The sequence below is a fragment of the Sphaeroforma arctica genome (genome assembly GCF_001186125.1).
Source record: "Sphaeroforma arctica JP610 unplaced genomic scaffold supercont1.26, whole genome shotgun sequence".
Lineage (NCBI taxonomy): Eukaryota > Ichthyosporea > Ichthyophonida > Sphaeroforma > Sphaeroforma arctica.
The window spans coordinates 143273-146598 of NW_014040532.1; the positions used below are offsets into that span (position 1 = coordinate 143273).

The following is a 3326-nucleotide window of genomic DNA, read 5'->3' on the forward strand; positions in this document are numbered from 1 at the left end:
TGTGTGTGTGTGTGTGTGTGTATATATATATATACATATATCGAGGCGAAGACAGAGTAGACTTTCGATATGATTGGGGGGCCGCTTAACTGAAGTCGAACAATCTGAAAGGTTATTGAGCGTGCTCTGAGTTGCAACACATAGTGTTATGGAAACAACAAAGTCGTAGGGCGAGTGTGTGGCCTTAATAATATGATCAACGATACAATTGTTTGTGAGAGTAGAGGGAAGTCATTCGGACAAGCAATCTTAAAGCACGATGAGTGTGTAATCCTAAAGGTAAAATTCCAAGTTCCTTGTCAATCACCTAGTGTCAGATTGCATATGTGTGGGCTAGTGTGGTAATACATACATGTAAATAGTAGTTCAAATTGCACATTCATAGCAGAAATTGGGAAACAATTGTTAAATAACCACCGCTTGATCGACCTTACAATTCGATCGCACACTGAATACCTATCATTTCCTAGCAACTCAAATAAACAGGAACATTCCAGCACACCTGAGCTCGCTCCGCACTTTTGGAACAAAGCATACTGACGGATTGGCATATAAGTGCGAGTGGCCTTCTTGTGGTTTTGCTTGTGCTTTCCCTAGTGCACTACGTGTTCATATACGTGTGCATACAGTGGAACGCCCCTACTCTTGCGAATATCATGGTTGTGGAAAGAAGTTTGCAAAAGCCCTCAATCTGACGGTACATATGCGTATTCATACCGGCGAGCGCCCCTACTCTGCGAATATCTTGGTTGCGGAAAGAAGTTTAAAATGAGAAGCCATCTGGAGGAACATATGCGTTTGCATACTGGGGAACGCCACTGCTCTTGTGAATATCCTGGATGTGGAAAGAAGTTCATTACTGGTAGCGGTCTGAAGTTACATATTCGTGTGCATACTCTGGAACGCCCTTACTCCTGTGAATATCCTGGATGTGAAAAAAGTTTTCTAGTAGCAGCGGACGCAGGGCACAAAAGTTTACAACTCACTCTGAGGGTACATATGCGTGTGCATACTGGGGAACGCCCTTATGTGTGTGACTTTCCTGGCTGTGGCAAAGGCTTTACACAGCAGTCTGGTCTGAACTATCATCTGAAATCACATAATGTTAAGTCACTATAATTTACAGTTTCTTTTTCTTGGCTTTACATAATACTACGTGAGATATACACCTACAAGTTGGTGCACATGCAGAGCCTGAGATTTCGCCAGAATTGTGAGTATCGGCATTTAAAAGCAATAAATGAAACCAAAACATCTAACTGATCAATATGGAAGAATAGTATTTAAATCCATGTATAGAAGAGCTTCATGAACACAGATTCGATGTTCAAGTATAGGACCTCTACATATGGTCACTCTTTGCGTTGGTGTATAGGAGCTATTCATTACCACCGCACAAGGGCAATACACATCAGTGTACGGACTTCACCTTGTAGTCCAATCCCGTGAAAGTATCGTGCAAGATAGAACGTCGCGCCGTTGGGGATGCGAAGGATCGTCGTTCGCACGCTTTCAAAGTGCTTCTAGTGGTGCATAACTCATGATTTCTGTAGTCTAGATGGACTTTCTAATTGGTAGAGATCAATCAACACGTGTTGGGGTCGCTAATAATGAAACTGTTTTCTGATGTCGATTTCGAATGCTTATCATGTCAATCGCTCCCAACATTTGACACGCTCCGATTGCTTTCATGCGTGAAATACGCTTGTTATCAATAATCTTTTGTGTTCGAATGTGATTTTGAAAAATATTACAATTGTATCAGCTTCCTGTAAGCTAGCAATAAATAGCCAGTTTCCTTCTTATGAAACTTCAGAATATCTACTAAAAGCATCGATTCTCCGTCTACTTTTGAATAGGAACATGGATAACAGTAGTGAACCATCTCCACTGCATCGGATCGTAAGAGATCATGATCCGAATCTTTCAAGTTATAGTCCTGTGAAGCTGGAGCGACTTGCTGACGCGCGTCGTACGCTAAAGAAGGTCGACATCAATTCTAAAGACAAGGTGTTGTAGACACCCTGCCTCCCAAATTACAATCACTCGGCATTGTTGTTTCATCACTTGTTGCTTACTTCCTTTTTTGTTTCTTGTAAGCTTGTTTTCCTTTGTATGTGTATTCGATATAAGCTGAGGCTTTGTCTGTAATCTCTAGGATGGAAACACCGCCCTGCATGTTGCGGCCTATGTCAAGGACTACATGCTCTCTCGATTTCTCCTCGAGAATCGAGCGGATGCTCGTATTTTAAATGACGTAAGTTGGCTGACTCAGTCACATTTCAACGTTCGCTTTTCCAGTCTCCGAATGCGATGCGATTGGTGACTATTGTTAAAACTGTAGTGAAACCAGCTCTGACGTCAATCGCACAATTCACAGGCTGGGCTCACACCGTACATGTTATGTATTGCAACGCTTCCTCCGGTTCGTTTTGGCAATTACGCCTCGTATGATTCTCACGAACTGACGTTGAATGTCTTCCGCGACGAGGACATACGCACTCGGCATGAGGTATGCATGCTGGTGGCCAATAGATGCGCAATAATCTCCAACCCCATACACGCGAGACAAATATGATCAGCTCTTGACATTCCAATTTTGCCTGCTTTGTATGCTAATATTACGCCGTGTGTAACTTCAGGCTGAATTTAAGAGGCTCGACGCATGCGTTCAAGCAGGGGTTAGGACACTGGTAAGTCAGCAACAAAATGACGAGTCTGCGAGAAATATACTGCCCAAGCACATGGCATAGTCCGGGTCAGTCGAAGTGAGGAACATCAAACACTCGAATCATGTATTCACAATATTCGAAAGCGGCACATCTTCGCGATGACGATGCATACAGATCTAATGTTGACGTACCCACGATCGATAAATGATCGACTGGTGTCAGTAAAGCTAAAATTCTCTACAGAAATAACTTGAACTATATTTTAAACTATTGAAACCGTGACACTATGATTTTCGGTTTAGGGTTGATACTTAAACAGCATTCCCGTTGGAAGACTCTCAAACGTAATTTAAACAACCAAACAATCGACCGTAATAGCTAGCCAGAACCACGAGCGAACTGTAGGGATAAACGCCTACATTAATCACATACCCGTGTATTTAACACAAGCAGGTCTCTGATAACAACGTTTGGACCACAATGCTGAGCTTTTATGATAGAGTATGGCACACGGTAGCTTGAGACATTACACGGGCACAATTCCCATATTACAAAAAAAAAAGGAAAACTCTGTGAATTGAACGATCCAGCAGCACGTGACATTCTGAATAGTTCATACAAATTGATTAGCAAGTGCCGCAGCACTATATATAT

The 3326-nt window shown here is 42.3% G+C and overlaps 1 protein-coding gene across 1 annotated transcript; it reads left to right on the plus strand.

The window, feature by feature from the left end:
- Positions 1 to 1823: 1823 nt before the first annotated feature.
- Positions 1824 to 2753, plus strand: SARC_00751 (hypothetical protein; the record flags this gene model as incomplete). The annotated part of the gene is made up of 3 exons (XM_014305555.1): positions 1824 to 2010; positions 2381 to 2512; positions 2643 to 2753. The coding sequence occupies exons 1-3, from the start codon at positions 1864 to 1866 to the stop codon at positions 2751 to 2753; spliced, it is 390 nt and encodes a 129-aa protein (XP_014161030.1). The 5' UTR covers positions 1824 to 1863.
- Positions 2754 to 3326: the final 573 nt, after the last annotated feature.